This window comes from Nicrophorus vespilloides, unplaced genomic scaffold (assembly GCF_001412225.1).
Source record: "Nicrophorus vespilloides isolate i.1.1-1 unplaced genomic scaffold, Nicve_v1.0, whole genome shotgun sequence".
Classification (NCBI taxonomy): Eukaryota; Metazoa; Arthropoda; class Insecta; order Coleoptera; family Silphidae; genus Nicrophorus; species Nicrophorus vespilloides.
In genome coordinates, this window is record NW_017096265.1 from 34,103 (window position 1) to 56,389 (window position 22,287).

At 40.3% G+C, this 22,287-nt stretch overlaps 2 protein-coding genes across 4 annotated transcripts in view; one reads left to right on the forward strand and one right to left on the reverse strand.

Moving 5' to 3' along the window:
• The window catches only part of LOC108556465 (transcriptional activator cubitus interruptus), a 36,039-nt gene extending 17,079 nt beyond the window's left edge, over window positions 1–18,960 (forward strand). For 2 of the 3 annotated variants that reach the window (XM_017912595.1, XM_017912597.1), the window contains exons 2-10: window positions 11,223–11,347; window positions 14,558–15,285; window positions 15,347–15,496; window positions 15,555–15,719; window positions 15,940–16,173; window positions 16,234–16,398; window positions 16,462–16,842; window positions 16,907–17,158; window positions 17,258–18,960. In XM_017912595.1, coding sequence (XP_017768084.1) covers window positions 11,223–11,347; window positions 14,558–15,285; window positions 15,347–15,496; window positions 15,555–15,719; window positions 15,940–16,173; window positions 16,234–16,398; window positions 16,462–16,842; window positions 16,907–17,158; window positions 17,258–18,901 — 3,844 coding nt within the window. In that variant the 3' untranslated portion in view covers window positions 18,902–18,960. Of the gene's footprint in view, window positions 1–5,085; window positions 5,359–11,222; window positions 11,348–14,557; window positions 15,286–15,346; window positions 15,497–15,554; window positions 15,720–15,939; window positions 16,174–16,233; window positions 16,399–16,461; window positions 16,843–16,906; window positions 17,159–17,257 lie in introns of those variants that run through there. The other variant, XM_017912596.1, reaches the window with a different exon arrangement.
• A 1,400-nt stretch (window positions 18,961–20,360) lies between these two features.
• On the reverse strand, window positions 20,361–22,099 carry LOC108556464 (60S ribosomal protein L7). The gene is made up of 3 exons (XM_017912594.1): window positions 22,002–22,099; window positions 21,436–21,735; window positions 20,361–20,880 (listed from the first exon to the last, which is right to left on the reverse strand). Exons 1-3 carry the CDS (start codon window positions 22,010–22,012, stop codon window positions 20,424–20,426), a joined length of 768 nt encoding a protein of 255 aa, XP_017768083.1. The 5' UTR covers window positions 22,013–22,099; the 3' UTR covers window positions 20,361–20,423.
• Window positions 22,100–22,287: the final 188 nt, after the last annotated feature.

The following is a 22,287-nucleotide window of genomic DNA, read 5'->3' on the forward strand; positions in this document are numbered from 1 at the left end:
GGTAAAAAGAAAGAAACGGCCGAAGGCGATTACATGTGTTCAGCGGCTCGCGGCTCGACTTGATGCGACGTTTTTAGAGCATCGGCATCCAGCTTTGAACTTGCCTCATTCTCCTTCTTCATCTCCATCCATACATCCTCCACCTTCTCCTTCTCTCATACTATTTCTCTCTGGATGACCGCCGCCGCCGTCGTTGTTGCTGCTGCTGCTGCTGCCGCCGATGCAGCTTTTGCTTCTGATTACTTTTCTACGGTGCGATCATGCGAACAGCACAGTCCACGTAATTAACTGCTATTTCACTTCACTTTCAACAAGAATGTAACACAATTTATCCTTCATTTTTCCATCCAACTCGTTCATCATCCATTCCGCATTGATGGTTACCCAGTTCTGCGCAACTAATCTGCACCACATCTTACATTACACAATCATTATTTTTGGCACAACCACAACATTGTCTCTCTTACTTTATTTGCTTGAAATTACATTTTAATGAAACTACAATTAATAATAAATTAAAATTGGATTATTTCAACTTGACGTGAGCCTACTTTTTTTTTTCTGTGTGTGAAATAAACCGCTAATTCGATTTATTTAATAAGTTTTCTCTAATGATTTTCTCAATTTATTTTATGATTGAGTCGATTTAATTTCGGTGGTTTTGGCTGATGAAGACGAAGAACGATGCAATAATGGGTTTGTGTTTTATACAAGAGGTAGTGAGAGAGCGAGAGACGCTAATTGAAGAAATGATCATTTATGTGCGTCCTCCGTAATAACAACGTGTTAACTTTGATGACTCCCTCCCTCTCTCTTTCTCTTTATTCCATTATTGTTATTATTCTTCACTCGTTATAACTTAATTGCTTCTTTGTTTCTAAAGATCTATCCATGGCTACCCGTGTTGCCCGAGACGACGATGATGATGATGATGATTATCGTCCGTGAATAATTCGTAATTTTAATTTAATAACATGAGCAAACCGCGATAATACCACTCTTCTCTTTCACTCTCATCTCTCACTCTGCCATACGCACAAAGTATGTGTTTATCTCTCGTTCTCGCTCTTTGGAAATCCGTTTTTGTGGTCGAAAATGCAATTAAAACTGGTGTCGTCTCTCCGCCTCGGCCCTCTGGAGTTGTCCGGAAAGAAGAGGGCTGTGCCTTTTTTTGCCTTTTCTTCTTCTTCTTCTTCTCTTTTCATTTATTTCGGTGAAATTAATCACTTAATAAATAATTCAGAGGAGTGCCCTAAGGGGGGAAGCAAGCCCTCTTTCGGTTCTTGTGCTTCGTCGTAACAGCAACAACAACGGCAGCAGCAGAAGAAGAGAAGAGTCCGCTTTATATGACACGTGTGTGAATACCCGTTTTGGACCGCTCCTCCACCTCTGCCATCGGGTCTTCGTCTCGGATTACCACCGGGCAACGCATGAATTTTAAGCAGATATCTTACTCGGTCCACCACTTCAATTATTCAATTTCGAACTCACTTCAAATCCTCGTGCTCACAATAAACATTCATTTGACTTCCTCGAAACGCAAATTATAATTTCCTTTCAGCTTTCAAAAATCATCAAGCACTTTTAATACTTTATTTGCGATTTTGTATGGGAAGTTAGTGCTTACAAATGGAACGAGTCTGCATTGTATTCCCATAAATTTAGAGCTCTAACTACTAACGAATGTAGTGGTTGTTATATGATTGCTGTACGCGCAATCAGAGTGTGCCGTTTAATTCTTATTATTATATTAATATTTTGTGTTTTGCTGTGGAACGTAGGAGAGGAGAGCGTTTTGATTTATCGCGACGAGTCCTGATTGTATAAAGCTAGCAGGTGGTTGCAGCTCATTACCCTCTCGCCAAAAAGTCCTCAATTTGTTCGGTTTTCAATAAATATAAATCTTCTTCAGCTGAGTTGTAATCTGCCGGTCGGAGCTGAGCGCTTTTTCACTATCTATCTCTTTCTCTTATATACACACACACACACACATATTCTCAATTTATATATCTGTCTTTCTTTTACTCTCGCATCGCAGTGTCCGTCTCAAGGTATCTCCTCTTCTCTCATCCACTTGTTGCTGCATCTCTGTTTAGTCCGCGGCGGATAGAAGAGTTGGAGAGGTGAGTTGAAATTCCTCTTTTCGAGAGAGCAGAGTGCGTGTGTCTCGGGCGGAGGGCGGAGGAACGGCCCCGTCTTCTTCTTTGGGTACGTGCACGTTTTATGCCTCGTGATTGAGATGTATTTAATAATTACTCAATCATAAAGGAAAATTGCCCTCGAGCGTGTATACTCCTTTCGAGAGACCGAAAATCCACACGGCTATACAACAAACATAAGCAACAGTAACATCATCGTCGTCGGTTTCGGAAATGCAAATGATGGAAAATGGTCGAAACGAGGAAACGCTTTATATGCAAATCGCGCGGACGTGCCTCCGGCGATAAATGGGGCGCATTTTCGAATTTCCCGGCGCGCGCGCGCTCGAGACGTAGAAGACGAATAATAATAAAAAAAAATACAACAACGAAAAAGAAACAAAAGGCGCGACGCGATCTGCATGCTAGATAAGATAGTAATCAGCGTTACGTAAACGCAGAAGATATGGCCTGGACGCGACACCCATGACAATGCCATAATTATTCCTCCACCTTACATGGATGGCAGCATCGACACATTTCAATTACAGTAGTCGTCGTCCCTCCGTTAGTTCTTTTGTCTTATAGCCACAGACCCGTTTTCGGTTTTGATTATTTAATTGCTATTTACGACATCTTACTCATCGTCGCACGCTCCGAATATTTCACCACGCTATGCACGTTGTTACAACAACAACAGAAACATTATATCAAACAATACCATCGACGGACAACAAATACAATTCCCGCTATCCCCTTGCATCTCTAATCGATCAGTCTTAATATACGCAACAATTGTTTATAAGTTTTAATCGAGCAATTTAAAAAACAAAACATCGTGCGTTATTCAAATGCAATATTTTTGCATTTTATTTTTAACTTTAATTGAATGATTTAAAAAACAGGCGACTTTCAATTTGATTATCATTTTTTTTTTTTTATAATTGCATTGTTAGTTGTGATCAAGCAAACGAGACAGTTAGACGCCTATCAAAGTTGTTTCTTTTTTTTTTTTAAAGTTGAAATCGAGACAGTTCAGCCTGCGGCCTCACAAAGTTGTTTTATCTTTTCGCTGCTCGCTTGATAAATGTCTTCATTTGGGAACGTCTCTCCATCAAAAAATCTCCATCGTTTTTGTTTTAATCGAGTTGTTCGTTTCATCTGATGTGTTATTAACCGCGAGACGTGTGTGTCTGAGGAGAGTACGCGTTGGATTCGAAGCTAGTATTTATACCGTTCTTCCTCGTCCGAGTAAAGTATTATTTTTAAGTTTTCTCTTTTATTTTTGTTTTGGTTGGGATCTGTTCTCGCAAGAGTGGATTTAATTGTGGAATGATTTCGGGCAAAAATTTAGTTTTGCGGTTTATTTATTTCCTTTTTCGATGCACAAATTAAAGATGGAGAGAAGAGACTAAGAAAGAAGTGTGTATATATATATACTTGCATAAATGTGTGTGTGCGCAGTCTCTGGTCGACGCTGGCCGAGTGTGCATAATATAGTAATTGAGATATGAAGAAGAAATGAGCTCTCGGTTTCGTTGAATCCCCTAAGCTGTGGTTACATGGGCGGTCTCGAACCACGATCCAAAACCCATAATTGCGGCAATTTTGTTTTCTCATACTTCATTTCACTGCGGCCTCCTCCGTCCTCCCTCCCTCCGTTCCTCACTTTTGAGTCAAGTTCGGTTTTTCAGTCTGCTTGTTTCATCATCCACCCAAAAAAAAGATACTAATAATAATAAAGATTTGCTCTTTTCTACGTTCTATCACAAATAATATAGTCACTTCTTCACGAGCTCGGAAACAAGTAGTAATATCTTAATTTACATAACATCTGTTAATGATGCAAATAATGAAAAAAAAGGAATACACGAATTATGGTGTTAGAAAACGAGTAGTTACGGTAAAAGTTGAAGTAAAGTGATATTATAATTTACATAAGACGGCTTCATAATGCAATGTAAACGAAAAAACATGAATAAAAGCAGTAGTAATGAGTGATGATATTCTATTAAAATTACGGCTAATTAAAGTATTAGTTACAAACTGGTAAGGATATTAAATTACAGTTTAGAAGAGCAAAGATGGAAAATTATAAATTATTAATTTTAGATTATTCGATTTGCTACAGATAATAAGTTGTAGTTAAGAAGTATAAGGTTTTTGGGGATCAGTATTGTGTAAAATACTGAATCCAGATAAAGATTGGAGAGAAAGAAAGGGTAATTAAAAAAGCACGCGAAGGTAAAGGAAGGAATTGTTCCTTTTCGGGATTTGCATTTTGGGCCGGTCTGAGAGGAGCCCTCTTCTTCGACCAGCATCGAAATCCAGTTTTGCGCTCGCTGCTCTCGCGTTCCTTTTATTTGCGCAGCTTTTAAGTTGTTTGTACAACACAGGTGGTGGTTGTGGTGATGATGATGATAGTTTCGGTGGTGCACACATCATCGAGGGTGTGCAACTAAGACGATGATGTTGACGATGTGAATGTGAAGGAGACGGAACAGCATGAGGACGAAGTTGCTGTTGATGATGATGATGATGGTGCTAATAATTCCAGCTGTTACCGAAATTGCGAGGTGGAGCGACGAGAGCAAGAGAACAGAAGAGATGAAGAGTGTGTGCAAGGTGGTAACGCCATCTTGGCAGCCCGAGGCAGTCACAGCTCAATCATCCTCCGCGGTCTTATTTCGTCGTGATTGTGTTTTATTATATTGTCGGTCCGAGAATAAGACATTCTGTGCAGAGATTGGTCTATCGGCTTGGGTGGTCGGCCTCCCCGCCCGTTCGACTCGCCGTGGACTTCAGTTTGACTTCAGACTCTCTACATCTTACTACACGCGATACGTATCGTCTCCTTCTTCTCGTCGTACATCGTCGTCGTCGTCCTCATCGTCTCCGTACTCTCAGCATCAACAACAACAGTCCTCTTCGTCGTCGTCGTCATCTTCAGAGTGTTTCGTGCGTGCTCTCGCCTTTGGTGATGGCATTCCTTGACCCTCCGGTTCGCGTATTCGTCAAACGCTAAACAAACCCCTCCAGAAATCGCTTGTGATTTTGCCAATCCATGTCTCTCCTCCGCGTTTATGACACAATATTGGGATGATGCCAGTGTGATATGCTGTGATAACGAAGAGAACGCGGGTTTTGCTCCGCGAAGAAGAGAGGGAAGAGGAGGTGGAGGAGGAACCCGAACGCCGAGCCAGACGAGCAACCCGAAAAAGTAAGACAAGACAAAAATTTTCTGCTGCTCCTCCTCTTCTCTCTCGCTCTCTCACTATCTCACGCACACACACACACAACTCTTCTCTTCGATTCGATTCTCCACCGCTTCTCTTCTCTTTTTCTTCTCTACTCTTCATTCCTCTTCAGCGGCGATCCGGCGGTCCCCTGACCCGAAATGGAGGCGAGGTTTAAATGATGATGAAGTTACAAAATCCGGTTCTCTCTCGCGAAGGGGCATAATAAAGTCGTTTATCATCTTACGCATTTGGCCCGCCCCACTGATATCCGATCTGGGCTTATGAAATTCTTATGCACCACCAGCAACAACCAACAACACGAACCAACAACACCGACAGAGAACAACTCTTCTTGTTCCCGCTCGCTCCCACAGATTTTATTAAACGATATTTATATTTAAATTGTTATTAGATAATTAAAGGCGCGGCCGAAACCACCGTATGCCACCAAAGAATATTAAAAACAAAAGAAAATCGATCGACTGCCTCCCAGAGAGATAGATGTCTTATCACAGTTTCCATCGATAGATTCACTCAGAAATTCGAAATTTTAATAATCCTCATTCTCGAGCAATAAAAAGTAACACTACTTTTATTCCATCTAATCCACTTACTATTTACATAATTCAATAAGTAAAAGCTTAAAATACTTATTTGATTTCAAAATAGTTTTTAATATTGAAAAATCTCAATTGGTCTTATTATGACCAAAGTCTTAATTGATTAATTATACATATAATAATGATTGTGAGAGATATACAAAAATTAAGAATCTCTTTACCAATTGCCGGATAAGAATCCAGTTTGTTTTTGAAAGATGATGATGTGTGTAGGTAGTTACGAACGGAGTGGTGTTTCCATGTGTTCTTCGAGCGTTTTCCTTTCGTCCTGAGAGCTGCAGCAGTACGTTTTGAAATAGAGATGTCTTATCTGGAGTTGTAATGCGCGATCGAAGTGTTCCGAATAATTGTCAAAGGAGCGCACAATGGGCTTATAAATAATACTCATTCAGAGTGAGTCCGGTCCGCGAATGGTGGGATGCAGTGTGTGATATCTTAAATAAGAATGTCCTTCTTGCTCTTTCTCTCTGTCTCTCTCTCTCTCTCTGTCTTTATCCAGTCTTCTCCAATGTGTTGTGTGCTCTTCTGGGAGTGCGGGCATAAATAAAGAGAACACGGGACGTGTTTACGCGAAATGGAAGGTCTCCTCTCATGTGTGTGTGTGTGTATATATTCAGCAACACACATGCAGACACAACACATACTCTCGCGTATATAGATTGTATCGGTGCAGGCAGGACTCTTTGCTTAAGAGCAAACACAATATCCTTTATCGGCAGGTGGTATGTGAGGTTCGCTCTCGCGCCCACGCCTCTCCTCCACCACCTCCACCCCCTCTTCATCCTCCACCTCCTCCTTCTCGGACGCTGCCCACGGTTAAATATTTCACCCGAAATAAAAAGGAATATAACCGGACGAAACAAAGGACGCAAACCAATTCACACATCTTCATTCCTCATCGCCGCCAACAACAACAACAACTAAACTTTACGACTTCTATGGTCCTTTTAAACCAGCCCAAAACATCTGCAAAATACACATCTCCGTATATGTAGTAATAGCTTACATAGTTAAGGAATAGTAATTGCTAAAAACAAAGTTGTCCTGGCTTCTTTATCGACGGTATTCGATCTATCGTCTTGGTTTCTCCGATAGGACGTCTTATTATTCGTGGTGACGTTTGACTAATTAGGTCCCGGTTTTAATTGGAATGTGCATGGATGTAGATTACGGGTAAAAACTGTCGCAGGTAAACGGGTGGAAGACCGAAGAGGATAAAAGAGGTTAGGATGAAGGCCTTTCGGTTATAATCTTGAGTAAGACTAATAATTGTAATGAACGCAGATAAGAATATACAAAAAAATAAAAAGAAAATAGAAAAGGGAGGGAAAAGGGAAAGAGTTGATTGATCGCGGCAATAAATATCAGGCGGACACAATTTGTTTTAGAAGAAGCGGGACAAATAAATGAAGATGGAGAGAATAAGAGAGAGAGTATTAAGTGTCGTCGTTCGCGTTAGCGGCCGAAGATTAATTCCAGAGTGTCGCATGGATAATGAAACTGATGGGGGGATGATGAAGTGCGGATTATCGAACGGCGGACTTCGGGTTCTTTTTTCTCACGGTTCCAAAGATGTTACAAGTACGAGAAAGGACGGTCAAATTAATTGGAGAAGATTTCAACAACAAAAAAACAGTCAGACAGAAAATTTAATGTCTAAGCAGCTATAATTATTTATGTTTTTATTAAGTACTAAATAAAGTTGTGATTTTGAATCAATTTTGAGACTTTGCTATAAATTTGAAATATCTTAATTTCGTCGATTGATTTGTTTGTTGTTAATTAAAGAATGTACATTATGCTATAATTGAAAAGGTGGACTTGTATGAGAGTTTGGTGTTTGAGATTATAATTGAAATTGGGATGGGGCGGGAAAAAGAGAAGAGCTGAAGGAGGAGGAGGATGAGGAAGGATGAGATGCACGCAGAAGGACGAGAGGATAAGGCCTATTAACACCTACGGTCACGTGAACCGAAATGCGGCGACGGGGAGGGTGCCGGTGAGGGTAGGCTCGCTCTTAATTGGCATACCCGAGAGGTCCATATCTGATGGGATTACAACGGTCCAGAATGCATCGTCCACAGATCGGCGTCTCTTCGACAGCCGAAGAAGTCCTCTGGTCCGCTGCGTGGCCGTGCTCCGTTCGCATCGTTCACAGCTTAGTTTACATGTTCAGCTAGTTAGTGGACGCTGATCTCATCCGATCTCCACTCCATCGTCGTCCTCGTCTTCTTCGTCGTCGTCGTAGTCGAAGTCCCTCCCGTAAATATTGCCTGATTGCTTTCTTAATGTTATAATTTATTCGGGGAGTAGTGAAACGAAAGGAAAAGAAAATAAACTAAGAGAAGGAGAGAGACCATAAAAGAACATCCAGAGCATCGAATCAATAACGCATGATTTACGTTCGAGGTCCCGCATGATTTATCCGCGACTTCCGATTCCGTCGCTCCGCATTACCGCGTTGACATTTGGACTTGATGCGGGGGCGGCTCTGCCAAAGGTCCGTGGGCGAAGACAATCCACTATTTCGCAACTCTCCCCCTTGTATAATCCAATTAATAGATTTATATTGGTGGACGACGGAGACAAAAGTGTTAAAACACCGAGCGATATATTGCCGACGTTATTATTTGTTCCCCGTGTCCGCATTGTTATTTACTGCCCTCGCATTATTTCATCGGCTCCCAACGCTCACCTGATTTCAATTTCGAAACTCGTAAACCTTCTTGGATTACGGCGATTTAGCGCCTCAATGCAAACATCGAGTTGAGAGCGCGCCGCACCGCAACGCCTTCAAATAAGAAAAGAAACAACAATCCCCCTCGATCAGCATAATCAGAGCAATCACTCAAGTCAGTAGAGAACCTGCATTACTCGAAATTACACTTCATTTATTCTCATTTACCTTTCAATGCGAAAATTAACGAGTTTAACTTTAATGTATGTAATTAGAGTTTTTAAATGATGCTCACCAATTATTTGAAAAGAAGTAATTACATACGCAAATATACTTATTTCATTTTTAATAGCTTTGCAAAAAAAAAAATCAAGAAATTACAGTACTGAATTATTTGCTGTTAATTGCATTCGATTTCGAATCCTTGTTATTCTTTTTTTGTTGTTGCTTCTTGGGGATGTAACGAGGACAGTCGAACGTGTGATCTTCTCTGCATGTGTGTATGTCTCCATTCATGAATATTTAATTCAAAGATTGGAAGCGGGAGATTAGAGAGAGTCTTATGCACTCGCGGACAGTGCATAGTCCTGCCAATTACTGCGACTATCTCGCGCCGTTCCAGCCTTTAAGAAATGCCTATAAACTCGGCCGACTTGTAAACTAGATTTCCGACTACTACCCGACACACGATTGTGTTACACTTTTCTCGGAACTTTCCAAATCGACCAAAACTAAATAAGTAAATACGAGTGAAAGAAAAGCGAGAAAACTAATTCGCGCTCGACGTTCCCTCAGGCCTTCGAAGAGTTGACAAAGTGCTGGAGGATGTTAAAGGAAGAACTACGACGACGAAGCGAGGAACAAAACAGAAGAAGTTAGAGAGAGAGAGAGAAAAAAAATGGAGGAGTAGAATTTCTCGTTCCCCACGCCTTTTCTTAGGGACGTGTTCTATGCAAATCGGTCCGAGACGTGCATTTGAATATGTATAACGATAGCCGGGCCTTGGACAAACAAGACAAAGCCAAAGAACGTATCTCTTCGTTCGTCGCAGAAGAGGACGGACGACGATCGTGTCGTATATTAATTAATTTAAATTACTCCTGCGAGAGTGACCACAAAGTGCGCTCACATTTTCTATTTTAATTAATCCCGATTTGAATAACCGACCAACCCGAAGAAGGAAACGGCAATAGAAAAATTGCTTTTTTTTTCTTTATTTTCACTTCAATTTTTATCTTCGGATGCGACATAAATCGAACGTCCACTCTTTATTTATTTATTTTTTATCTCGTCCATCCGTCGTCCGCTCGACGTGGGCGCGCAGAGGATTTTATTGTTATTACATTTCGAAACGTAACTGTAACGATTGGAGACTATTCAAATTTCCAGACGCTCTCTCGCACACCTTTCTCTTAAAGGATAATTGATTTACGCTTGACAATCTTCTTTACTCCTACACCCTTCCAGAGAAATACAAAAAAAAAAAAACCAGTAAAGATTACCATCGCAGAGGGTTGCGCAACGAACAGGTAGATTCCTCTTTCTTTGCTCCCTCTACAAAAAAAAAATTGAAATTGGTTTGTTCGTTTGTTTGTTGTCTTCTTGCGATGATTTTGGAGTTGTTGTTAAATATAATTTGGGTCTAATAATACATTGCGACGCAGCGGTAATAATCATAAGACACGCGAGGAACCCCTAACTAAAAAAAAATCTTCTTGGAATTTTTACGTCTCAATTTGCGAGAACAAAAGTATTAGAGAGCATACTTTAGTTTTAATTGACACTGGCGTCCGATAAATCAATATTTTTCGATTTAGTATTAATATGAATGTAAATGGATTTTCGATCCGAGAAGAAAAACTAATTGCTTAATTAAACTGGTCGCCGTATGCGTATACATATATAAAGAAGCGTTTCTTGTTTTCTTCTTGCGTTCGTGTGAAAGAGATTAAGAGAGAGAGAGATGTATCGAGTTGGAATAAAATAGTGGAAATGAAATAAATTGCTGGAAGGAAATAATAAAAATAAGTAAGGGAAGGAGGTAATGGTATGTCTATGTATGTACGTTGTTAACTGGCCCGAGTTTATCTCTCGAGGCCGTGCATAAAATTAAGTCGCGCTCGCCAATAAATCGCGTTTCGATTGCGCCCATCCATGGATGCTTGCATGATGATGATGGCCCGATCCGAAGGATAGATCTCGCGCGGTGTCTGATTACAATGTGGAGCATTGAACATTGAAATCCGCGATAAACTATGTACCAACTGGGGCGTACGAAATGCGTACCACCTTCTTCCTAGTACCTTTTCAAGGTTTCTTTCTGTCTCCATCAATGTCTTAGCCAACTCGGAGAGAGCAAATAATACAAATAGAGAGAGTCCATAGGCTCGGCTCTGATAAAACGATAACGAGGATTAATGATCCAAATAAATAAATGATACATATAAACTCTTTTTATTTTACTGTTGCAGTTGTTGCTCGTTCTTTTGTTTCGAGCGGGCATTGCGCAACGTAGATTTCTAATTGTGTTCTTTTGTCTTTTCTCTAGGGTCAGCGGCAGTCCCGGCGGTGGCCTCCAACTTCTCGGAAGGGAACTGCACCCTGCCTACCGTCTTCCACCCCACATGGAGTACCTCTACTCTCTACAACATTCGACCGCCAACTCAATTCACGGTAAGCAAATTTACAACAAAAAAAACACGCAAATCTTTTTAAGAACATTATTTTACAAACTGTAAATTACATTATAGATTATAGTATAATCTAATAGTAAATTACCAATAGTCTAATGCTAAATTACTAATAATACGATGCTAAATTGCTGATAATGTTATGTTAAATTACTGAGCCGACGTTGTGAATCACGCTACTCGTTAAGTGCACCACTTTGGAAACGGTATAGATACTATGCATTTATTGCCTTTATTTTTTTTCATTCGTTATCAAATGCATTGATGAAAATTGCTTTGGGAGATACTTTGAAATCTTAAATTCTTTAATGTCATTACAAAAGTAACGACTTGATCATCTTTAAATTAATCATTTCTAATTAGTAAATAACGTTGCCTTGCGATTGACAATTTTAAATTTCTATTGAATTATAATAATTGTTAATATTTTTATAAATTTAATTTGTAAATAACATCAAAGAGTTTAAATGATGAAATATTTTAGTTTGAGTTCTAAATTAAATTAGATTGAGTTTGAATGTATGTCAATGTTCTAAATGCGTTAGCAATATTGGCGTTGGCATATGGGTAATGTCAGGAAGATTTTCCTCCTTCATTTTTTTTTCATCTTCTTGTACTCGGTCTTTAATTAGAAGGGACACGTGTAGTTTATATATGTGTGTGTGGACGTTTTCCGAGACGTTCAGTCACGATCCCTGAAATAATATTGTTTTGCTGCAAGGGCTCTGGCAAAGTGGTAACATCCTGTAATCCGAAGAACGGGATGCGGGCGAGCGCGCGAAACAAAAGAAAATCCCCTTCGATTCTTCACCATCATCATCATTATTATTATGGGTGCGAGTGGGTCTCCGATTCGTGAGATCGAAGATCATTTACCTGAAAATCTCTTTCTTGTTCTTTTCCACTCTTTCCATGGTCGAGATCGAAATGGTGTGTATGGTGTGTAGCGTCTCAGTAATAATAATGTTAGAAATGCATCCAATAAAGTGGATAGTTTATGTGATCCGGCCATGTTTGGAATATCAAGCTGAGAGAATGTTGTGTCATTTTATTAGATATTAAAATATCGAACAGGACGACGATAAAAAATAACATGCCGACATTTATGACCCGAACCCGAAGAAGTAGAAGTATATGTATATATAAAAGAGCTTTTAACTCCTTCGGACCTCTCCTTATCGCCGCACGTCCACCTCTCTCTCTCTATCTCTCGCACACCCTCTTTGCAACACATCATTCTCTCTCTCTCTGTCTCTATAACACCATAAAATTCCAAACCGGGGGGAATGAAGAAAGAGTAGAATGGTAAATCGGAAGAGAAAAAGAAAATAATGAGAAACCAGAATGCGCTTCCTCCTTCTTTGGAGCAGATTTTGCTTATTTTTTTCTTCTTCTGTTGTTGTTGTTGTGCGGATGAGGAGAAGAAGGCATCGGTTTTCAGCGAGCGCCTTTAATGATTTATTTATCTTGCATTCTATATTTATTATCCCGTGCGCCGTTCCGTTTATTTCTACATGACCAACGTGTTTATTTTCGTTTCCGGCGCCCCGAACGAATCTCTGGATTCCCCTCTTTTTATTTTCTTCTTCGCCTACAACTACACACTTTCGACGCGAAATCTCGAATAGCTCCCTTCATCATTCACTCAATTCTTCGTCTCGTCTTTTGCAAATGTTCACTCCCGAATTGGGAAAGATGATCTCTTCTTGTTCACGTGTTTAACGCGATAAAATGATGTGGAGAAGAGAAGGTAGAAGAACAGAACAGTGGCGGAGTTCATTAGAAACAGATGTAGGTAAGTGCTGGAATTCTTGACGATTTACTTAATGAACCGTTGCCCTCTCGCTATTTTCAGTTCGTGCACGAGCAGGCTTTGGCTTCTTTGGCTCTGGCCGAGACGGAGACGGCTCTGGGGTTTAATTTTAAACATTCGGCGCTCAAGACATACGTCATGCATATGTCCAATCGTCCAAATAAATATATAAAACCGTTTCCACCTAAACGAGGACGAGAACTAATATCTTTCGCCGCTTCCAAACTCCAGTGAAATTACTACTACGTCTTTCCCTCTAAGAAAACAACCAACAAACAACTCTTCTTTTTTTAACATCTCGCGTTTTTTTCTTCATTCATTCTTCTTTATTAATAGAATGAAATAATAATACTATATATAGAATATCAATTGAATAACTATTTGCAAAATAAAGTGTTTTATTATCAAAGTATATAGAAGAAATGTTGTATTGTGCTAGAAGTAAAGAAAAAAAACAATGATTCTATTAACAGAAATAATGAAAATGCCAACAGAAGTTTTACGAGCATATTGTTTTGTGTGGTTATTGTTGTTGTTGGTGCTTCTTCTGTTGAAGACTGAATGTCTCGTTGCAAGTATTTGCGAAAGGTAATTTCGAAATAACTTAATGGGATGCGAGCGAGTAGAGAGAGGATAGGAGATCGTCGATATTTCCAATATACCGAAAGAAAGACAGAAAGAATTCTTCGCTAATTGCCAACCGGCGAATAACGAGCGCCACATTTCTTCCGTTTATTAATAATTACTTTTAATTGCAGCCGCGGCAATCCTAATTGACTTTTGTCCGTGAGCTTACGACGAACAGATAAACGCACCGGTCACCGGAAAAACAGTTAATTTAGCGATTCGATTCCTTCAGGAAAGCTGCTGTTTCTGCTTCTGTTTCTTCTATTGCTTTTGCTACTGCTTATACTGCTGCTGTTGCTGCAGATGCCGTTTGGTGGTTCTATTGCAGGCAACTAACTGCGAGATGATGGCATTTCCGATGCGGATATTTTCGTGCTTTTTATTGCTCTCCGATGTCTGTTCTTTCTCTCTCCGTCACTCGTGTCGTCGCGCCCTGCGGAAACGTCGTTTCCTTCGTTGCGTTATTTTCGAGCGCGCTTTTAGTGCGCGCTAAAAGGCGACTTTAAAGTTGACTGAAAGATTTAATTATCGCCGGTCGCGGAAATAAAAACTGCGGTAAAATTAGTTTCCAGTTCCATTGACGCCTCATTGCTGAAGTCCGCAACTTCTTGCACTAAACCTATGAAATCGCAAACTCTGATTTGTAGGAAACAAGATGTTCATGCTTCAAGTTTATTACTGACAATGATCACCAGTAATTGATTTATGTTTTTTTGTCGATTGTGTCTAATTATTGTATTTGCATTGTTGCAGGGTTAGGATTATCTCCGGAGTATTTGAGCGCTCGAGGATTGACGGAACTTCATCCGGCTTCGACGTTGGCGAGCAGCGAGTACCATTTCAGCATAGATGGGTCTAGGTTGAACAGTCCGAGGCCCGGAAGCATCAGGCAGTCGAGGAAGAGGGCCCTGTCCTCGTCGCCCTATTCCGACTCCTTCGACATCAACTCGATGATCCGATTTTCGCCAAACTCTTTGGCTTCGATCGTGAACGGCTCGAGATCGTCCAGTGCGAGCGGCAGCTATGGCCATCTCTCAGCTGGAGCCCTCAGTCCGGCCCTCAGCGTCCATCCGGGAGTTCATCTTCAGCAGCTCCAAGCCCATCTCATGCGCAGTGCAGGATCCCTTCTGCCGCTGCCACCAGCCCCGACGCCCCCTCATCCCATGTACTCTCTTGGCCATCATCCTTTGCACGTTTCCTCCTCGGCCTCCCACAACGCGCACAACTCCAAGGCAGACTACAGGAAGAAATCAGACGCGCTTGGAGCCATTATCTCTGTGGACGATGGAGTCGGCGTTGCTTCGCGGAAGGCCCGCATCAAGAAGGAACCGCTCCCCAATCATCCGTGCAACCTCACGGCCAACAACAGCGAGCCCCAAGATCCCGCAGATCTCAAGGACGAACCAGGAGATTTCATTGAAACAAATTGCCATTGGCGGGATTGCGGCACGGAGTTTCCGACACAAGATGATTTAGTCAAAGTAAGCATATACGACTTGCTTCCATTAGATCGAGATTAACGTTCCATCTTTTACATTGCAGCACATCAATAATGACCATATTCACGCAAATAAAAAGTCCTTCGTGTGTCGATGGGAGGGCTGTTCGCGTGCCGAAAAACCCTTCAAAGCTCAGTACATGCTCGTTGTGCACATGCGAAGACACACCGGAGAAAAACCACACAAATGCACGGTAAGTCCCAAATACAATCAAATGTTGAATCGGTAATTTACGTAATGTTATTTTACAGTTTGAGGGATGCATCAAAGCGTATTCGAGATTGGAAAACCTGAAGACCCATCTCCGATCTCACACTGGAGAAAAACCCTACACCTGCGAATATCCTGGATGTTCGAAGGCTTTCAGCAATGCCTCGGACAGAGCGAAACATCAAAATCGAACCCACAGCAATGAGGTAAATATTACTTACAATATACCCAAATATTGATAATTATTTTAATGGAATCTAATGTATTGAATAAAACTAATGCTTTCCTAAGTTTTGGAAATTCTTGTAAGTATATCAATATATTCACAATCTCATTCAATGTTTATTTTTTCTTTTAAGTATTAAAATTATTTTATATTTTAATTATTGAATTTTAATATTGTTATTTTTTTTAATTTTGGAATAGAAACCTTATGTGTGTAAAGCGCCTGGTTGTACAAAACGATACACGGATCCGAGTTCACTGAGGAAACACGTGAAGACTGTGCACGGAGCGGAATTCTACGCGACGAAGAAGCATAAGGGCATCAACGAGGGCGGACCTGATGATAGTCCCACGGGTCTGGACTCCAGTCCGAGAAGCGAAGACATGCACAGCCATAAAACAGCTAGTCTCAGCAGTCCGAGCATCAAGTCTGAGGTAATTCTTGTTAATATGCGAACGTGCGAACGAGGATTTAATTTATTGTTTGATTGGCAGTCGGACGTTAATTCTCCTGGACACCAGCAGCAGGGAAGTCCTCTGGGAGCAACGCAATTGGCCGGAGGCGGATTCCAGGATGAGTTTCCGGCGGATGTTGCCGGTAACGTTAGGAGGACCATGGATGATCCGGCGTGGCCTTACGATTCAGACGGCGGTTTGGAGGTAATTCGTAAATCGATTGTTATTTGGAGAATTATTATTAAATTTCTTGTTTCTGTTTCATAGATTGACGATTTACCGGTGGTTATCAGAGCCATGGTGCAAATTGGCAACGAGAGAGGTGGAGGTATTGCAGTGCAGGATAGGTCGATGAGGAACAGGCTGAGGCCTAAGCTTCTGGCCAAGTCAAATCTGCAAACGCTTCCTCCGACCATCCAAAGGAAAACCTTGGGAATGACTGAGATCAACCGCAGGATAACAGATCTTAAGGTGGAGGGTGGCATCACGAACGGCCCTCAAACCAAGACGCAGCTGACCGATCTGCAAGCAAGACTACAACCTCTCACCCAGGCTCAGATCAGGAGGGACAGCAATTCTACTGTCAGCTCTTACTATGGAAGCATGAAGAGCGCGGATATGAGCAGAAAGAGCAGCCTCGCCTCTCAGGTAATAAATAGATTGATGATTTTATTGCGAAATGATGATATTAATTCGGTTATATTATTTGCAGGCATCCAGCATGAGACCAGCTGCTGCCGCGCCCGGATCATTTTACGATCCGATCTCTGCGGGAAGTTCGAGAAGATCCAGTCAACTATCGACGGCCACCAATGGAGGAGGAAGCGGTGGTGGCGGAGCAGGAGGTGGTGGAGCAGGAGGACACTCAATACCGCCTCCGCCTCCCTCGCATCTCCTTGCCGGACAATTGCAGAGGCTGCAAAACTCTACAAACAAACCCAACCAAAGCAATTTGGTCTTGCAGGTAATTGCTATTTTTTTGTTAATTTTTAAATATATACTATTGAAACTGCACGTTGTGTAAATATTTGAATTAATCTTAATAAATTATTTCTTCTTGCAGACTCAAAATGTGTCGCTTCAACAGGCAGCTTTGCAACAGTCCTGGATGTCAACGGATATGGCGTCGACCGTGCGGCAATCTACTGCGACCAACAACAGCACGGATACCAGAAGAATGTCGGAGCCTTGTCACACCTTAACTGACAGGAAGAGTCCTCCACCGAGGCCCGCATCCGTGAGTCTCTCCCCGATGAAGGGAAGCTGCACGGAGCTCCATCCAAATCAGGCTGTCGTTCTGGACGAAGTTGGAGAAGGAGAAATGGTTGAGAATAAGCTTGTGATTCCTGACGAGATGATGCACTACCTCAACCAAGTAGCGGACACTCAGAACACCGACTTCAACATGCAGTGGAACGACAAAGCGAGCGTACCATCGCCCAACCAAATTCCTCAGAGCTTCCCCATCAACACAAACGTCCTTTCACCCGCTTCGAATCAGATGCTGCATTCGCCCGCCTCCAATTTAAACCAAATGATGCATTCCCCGGTGAATCAAAACATGAACCAAATGATGCACTCCCCAGCATCCACTTTTAACCAGATGATGCATTCGCCTTCATCTAATTACCATCAGGCTCAAATCCAGAATCCGCTGATGTCGCCGGCGCCAAGCGTCGCAGCATCACCGGCTTCGAACATCAATCAGATGGTTCATTCACCGATGTCTGTGAGGTGCCATTCGCAGCAGATGATGATGTCGCCAGGGACGAACGCGCAGATGATCAAATCACCAGTCCACCAGATGCCAAGTCCGAATCCGCAGAACTGCAACATCTACATGCCGCAAAACTGCTACACGGTCAATCAGCCCAACCACAACAACTCTTCTTGCTACGTGCAGAACAATTGGGATAAGATGTGCCAGAATCAGGCAGCCGTAGGTGGTGGAGTGTGTCAGTCGCGCAACGCTCAGCACGTAGATTACAACGGATACCAGGGATCTGGACATTCGGCGATGCAAGGAAACGGGAACTACCAAGTCTGCAACAAGCAAAACGGTTACTGCGCGAGCATCAAGAACGCCAACTACTGCCCCAATCCCAACTACCCTTCGAACTTCAACTGCGCCCCGACCATCGTCGAACCCATGACTTCTCCGCAGGTAGCGGCTCAAGCCCCCAACGACCAAATGATCAATCAACCGCAGCAGGCGCAGATGACCAGACCCTGTTCGCACTACGACCAGCAGAACTGTTTCCGTTCGCCCTATCCTCAGCAACAATGCAACAGCTGCACTTGCAACAAGCAAAACCAAATGTTCAACAACCAGAAGTGTTTCAACAATCCTCCACCCTCCGAGATCCAATGCAAAGATATCTCGCAATCTCAGATGAGCCCAGGAATAGTTGCAGCGGCTGCGGCTGCAAATCAGCAGCAGCAACAACAACAACAACAACAGCCGCAGCAGAACCAATCGGCTCAGCAGCAACCTCTAGGTATGCGGCAAGACACCTATCAGAGAACGCTCGAGTACGTGCAGAACTGTCAGTCGTGGGTGGGCAACACCAACGAAATGGTAACCAGCAGCACGCATCCTCTGGCGAAATGCGCAGAAACGACGAGTTCCAACATGATCATCAACGACATGACCTCATCCCTGAGCTCGCTCCTAGAGGAAAACCGATACTTACAAATGATCCAATAAATTTAACATTTAAAAGTACAATATTATTATATACATATAAACAGACAAATATATTTAAAAACGACAAGTTTTAATGTATAAATTGAAGAAGAAAGGATAATTTAGAAAAAAATATGATTAAATAAAAATGTATATTGTGATACTTAGAGATAGTAAATATTAAATTTCAAGAGCAATAGCAATGAAGGCTTTAAAGATGAGAACGCGTGTGTAAAAAATAAGTAATTAAATATTATTATTAGTAATTTAAAGAGTTTTTTTTTTTGTAATTTTTCATTTGTTTTGTTTTCATCCTAATTGAAATATATATATATACATATTTTGTAATTATTTATATTTTTATATATACATATTTGTGCATAAATTTATAGATAGAAGTTATATGTTGTAAGAGGTTCCCCCCAGATCTCAGTTTATTTTTTAATTTGTTTTCTTTTTGTAATTATTTTAAACCCATCTCGACTGCCATGCGACATGTCTCGCGAATTGATTCTGTTCTTGTATGTAAATAGCTCCATTTATATAAATATTATAAATATTAAACGACAAATGTATTATGTAGAAGATTATAAATATTTTGTATGTGCTACTATAAAATCTTATTTAATAAATAAAAAATGCTTAAAATATTTTATATTATCTTCTTTTTATCAATACATATACTACATATATTCATTTATATTGCAAATTACAAAACTTTATTACTAAAATTGAATAACTAAATATTTTGTACGTGTTTGGTTTTATGTATATTTCTTTAATACCATTGAATGAATTTCACAAAAAAAGCACCTAATTTAAAGCTAGAATTATCAGGAATATGATAGCTACTATTAAATTATTTAAAAATAAGTAATAAATAAAGAAATTACATTTTAAAAAAATATCTAGTTCCGTTATTAATTAATATATAAATCAATAGTTAATACTGCTGTAGAACAAAATTGTTTGATATTTCTTTTTAATTAAAACTTTAATTTAAGTAGTAAATTTAACAGCGCCAAAATAGCTGAACTATAAACTTAAAGCATGCATAGAAGATGGCGCAATATGAGAACACCGGTTTGTTTCTCGGCAGTATACCAAAGGTTATAGTTCAGACCTTTCTGCGGTGTTCTAATTCATGCCTTTAGTATATATTAATAATGCTCATTGTTTACTGTATTATTAATGAAGATATTGCTGATTAAAGTTTACTTCTTACCTCCATCTAACGATATGTTTCTGAACTATTTCGACTTTGAATATAACGTGCTTTTCTTTAAAATTATATAACTAATTTAAACCTCCGAATAAAATCCACCAGTTTACAAACAATAATTGTTTGTTTTGTATCTGTTGTGGAATTACATTGTTGAGGATCGTAAAGACATAAAAACAAGCATACGAGAGAATCAGTCAATGTTGTTCAATTGCTACAGGATTAACAATTTAGTAATTAAAATAAGAAAAATAATAATAAAAATCGTCAGCGTGTATGTATTTTAATTATTTTATTATTAACATTATAAGGAAATAATCCTTAGACCATCCTCCTCAGGAGTTCGTTGATCTTGTCCTCCCTGTTACCGAAGTCACCACCCTCGACGTAGTGGTTGGACTTCTTGCGCCATCCACCGGTTGGGGTGTTAAGCTTGAAGGGCCACAAGAAGTTTGAGGCATGCTTGAAGTTCTTGCCGACGGTGAAGATTTCGTGGATCAAATCTTCTGTGCAGATGATGTCAGTTTTTCCAAGCTGGTTCTCAATCACGCTATTGCTGGTGATCGGGATACGTTGGCCGCGGATCTTTCCGAATCCACGCTTGTAGACCAGCTCGCGCATCGACTTCAAGTTGGGGTAACCCCAGGTTACGTACGGTTCGCAGATACGCAACATGTTGATTGTGGCCTTGTTCAACTTGACGAAGACTCCGTTGTTGATCTGACGAAGACGGAACAGTTGGAGGACCTTGCGGACCTTTGGTGCAACTTTGTTGATACTGAAAACAAAAAGTATAATTATAGCAGATACACATACAAAATTATCATAGTTCACATAATTTTCTGAATCATATATTCTTGTTTAATAATTAATAACTTGGAAGAAAGTATATAAGACAAATCTACAACAATTATAGATTTCATTGAAATAGCTGTCAAAACACAAAAAATACTTGCTCAAGCTATAAACTGATTTAAAATGAATCCTTGATTTGAATGAATCTTTGGTTTTAAAATAATAGATAATTGTACTTTTACAAGCTACTAAGAACTGGAAAGATTTTAAGCAATATTTACTTATTTTTGCAATCACAAGATAGATAATAATACCATGGCAACCAAATGTACTTTACAAGATGAAAAATATAAAATTGATTAGATGCCTCGGCAAAATTAAGAAATACACAGTTCATGCATTTAGATATTAATCCATTATTTAAAAATCAATTTATGTTATAAGATGTAAATAACATCATGCTATGTTGTTATCAGTTAACCTCAAATATACCAATTATTATTTTAGAGTTAATAGAGCAATGAGAACATATATTTACCCTCTGATACGAATAACAAAGGCAAGTTTGGCTTCACCGGGGATGTAAAAGTTGCCAGCGCTCTTGGCTTGATGGATCAAGCGGAGCTCATCCTTCTCCTTGCTCCTGTATTCCTTTACATATTGTTCAGCGCGCTTGAAGATGAGTTTCCTCTTCTGGGTAGCATCAGAGCGCTTCTTGATGGCAGATTGGAGTCTGGCAGCCTTGGAGGTTTCGCGCCTCTTGCGGTGCTTCAACACCGACTCTGGGACGGCTGGTAAACCTCCCTTCATTGTTTTGGGCTTTGGTGCTTGTTTAGCGCTAAAAATAGTAAAAAAAAATTAGATCAATACTCACATTCTTAGCAAACTATGCCAAAGGAAAACAAAACACAACTTCAACTATATGTACACGTTCGTGCGAGACACATGTCTACAACAAAGAGTTTTTGGGAAATTGGTAAAAATTTACACGCGAATGTAATTTAGAAGGTACGCTGAACGGTAATTTAGAGAAATTCTGTTGGGTTTTACTTGGGAAACGATGATGTTTCAAGATTTTTTACGGGAGAACCACGGAACACTTACGTCGGCGCCATTGCAAATGTACGAAAAGAAGGAAACTAGTTGATGCACCAAACTTCACAATTACTAAATAGAGTGAAGTTGCGCGCAACTAACCGCAACCATCAGTAGCATCAATCGAAGAAAACTAAACTCACTAGATAAACACATAAATATAGCTTAACTCTAAATAAATACACATACTTACAATAAAATAATAAATATAATATTTATATAAATAAAATAAATAATTTGAATTAACCGAAATCACATATATTTTAATTTTATGGTTTTGCATGCGATGAAGGGA